The sequence below is a fragment of the Chiloscyllium plagiosum genome, unplaced genomic scaffold (assembly GCF_004010195.1).
Source record: "Chiloscyllium plagiosum isolate BGI_BamShark_2017 unplaced genomic scaffold, ASM401019v2 scaf_1099, whole genome shotgun sequence".
In the NCBI taxonomy this organism is placed as follows: Eukaryota; Metazoa; Chordata; class Chondrichthyes; order Orectolobiformes; family Hemiscylliidae; genus Chiloscyllium; species Chiloscyllium plagiosum.
The window spans coordinates 1-1,732 of NW_025212979.1; the positions used below are offsets into that span (position 1 = coordinate 1).

At 45.3% G+C, this 1,732-nt stretch overlaps 1 protein-coding gene across 1 annotated transcript in view; it reads right to left on the bottom strand.

Annotated features, from left to right (window-relative positions):
• Positions 1-108: 108 nt before the first annotated feature.
• The window catches only part of LOC122547517 (membrane-spanning 4-domains subfamily A member 15-like), a gene marked incomplete at both ends in the record, with an annotated part of 27,984 nt that continues 26,360 nt past the window's right edge, over positions 109-1,732 (bottom strand). The window contains 2 exons of the mRNA XM_043686132.1: positions 109-222; positions 1,164-1,220. Of these exons, the coding sequence (XP_043542067.1) occupies positions 109-222; positions 1,164-1,220 (171 nt within the window). The remainder of the gene's footprint in view (positions 223-1,163; positions 1,221-1,732) is intronic.

Genomic DNA, 1,732 nt, shown 5'->3' on the forward strand with positions numbered 1-1,732 from the left:
GCGCTGCGTCTCTCTCTCTCTCACTCCTTCCATCCCCCACGCCGTGTCTCTCTCCTTATCTCTTTCCTACAATCCTGCCAATGTAACTCACACATACCATGTACTTACAATGAAAAAGTTGGATTCCAATAGTGGCATCATGTAGAGGGAGACAAAATAAGCTCCTGCACCAATCACAGCTGCAATCGTGCTTACCATGTGCATCAATAATATCACTTGCTTCTGTAAGAAATTGAACAAAGGTGTTAAACAGATGGTCCCTTTTTTCCTGAAAGCTGTTCCTTTTCTCATGGAGACTGTGTCCTTGGGTTTTCTCAGAGGGGTAATAAACCGCTCCCTGCTCCGATTAGACTGGTTAATGGGTATTGAGAGGCCTTTTTGTTTATATGTCAACAGATGAGACTTCAGGCCAATGTGGTCATGTTTTGGAAGTGACTTGTACAATGAAAGGGGAGTGGGCAGCTCTCTCGCTGAGCAGTTCAGTCCAAAACAAGTGAGGAGTTCAACAGTGAGCTGTGTGGAAACTCCCTCTCCTTCTGCCCTTCTAACTTCAACCTGTAAGCATCTGTTCCATTTTTTAGACTGTTTTTTGAGGGTGTTTGTTTATGGGACTGCTGTGTATATTCGGGACAGCATAAGTTCTGTCGGGGCTCTTTATTCTGTTCTTTGTGTTTATCTGTGTAATTTTGTGAATACATTTTTAGCTGTTTTAAAACCTGGTAGTCAACTTCTCTAACTGACTCCAGGTAACGTTCACTGTCCACTTACTGAAACAAATTGCAAAGTTATGATCTGGGGCTGCCTGCTTAAGATGGTTTGAGTGGTCTGGCCTAGTCCATAACACAGGTCATGCAGCAATGCCTGGGCTGACGAATCCCATCGGAGCCGAGTGTCCCTGTGTCTTAAGGAACTTCCCACTTGCCTCCCACTCCATAGCACCATGGAGTCCCGTCCTAGGCTGAGGCAGCTCCTTGCTTGGATACCCAGTGACTGCAGCTCCACAGCATCGTGATTAACTCTCCTCCTACCCATGGAAGCTGCTGAGCTCCCGAGGAGGTACAGCAAACTGTGTGCACCAATGCCTTCTCACAGCAAGCGAAGACACAGAAAACAAACATCAGCAACCACAGACATTCTCAAAAACAAATGCTCAGAATACTTACAAGATGGGTATTGGATGTGTTTATAATGTCAACCAGCAGCGATCCTGATATGATATACTGGGGAGAAAAAAGTACATTGTATGAGAAATACTTCCAACGTTTTGATTCAACTACTCTCTACTGCTCTTTATTCTCCACAACTCTCTTCCCAATCTGTCAGCCTCATCTCCGCCTTTCACTGTGCCCCTTTGTCCCCTTTTCTTTTCCATTGGGATATCTTGAAAAGTATCCGTACTACCGAGGGAAAGATGCTGGATGCTTTAAAATGCATAAAGGTGGATAAATCCCCAGGAACTGATCAGGTGTATCCCAGAACATTTGGGAATCTCGGGAGGAGATTGCTGGCCCCATGCTGAGCTACTTGTATAGTCAATAGACATGGGTGAAGGACCAGGAAACTTGAAAGTGGAGTCGCAGGTCGATAGGATAGTGAAGGCGGCGTTTGGTATGCTTTCCTTTATTGGTCAGAGTATTCAGTACAGGAGTTGGGAGGTCATGTTGCAGCTGTACAGGACATTGGTTAGGCTACTGTTGGAATATTGCTTGCAATTCTGGTCTCCTTCCTATCG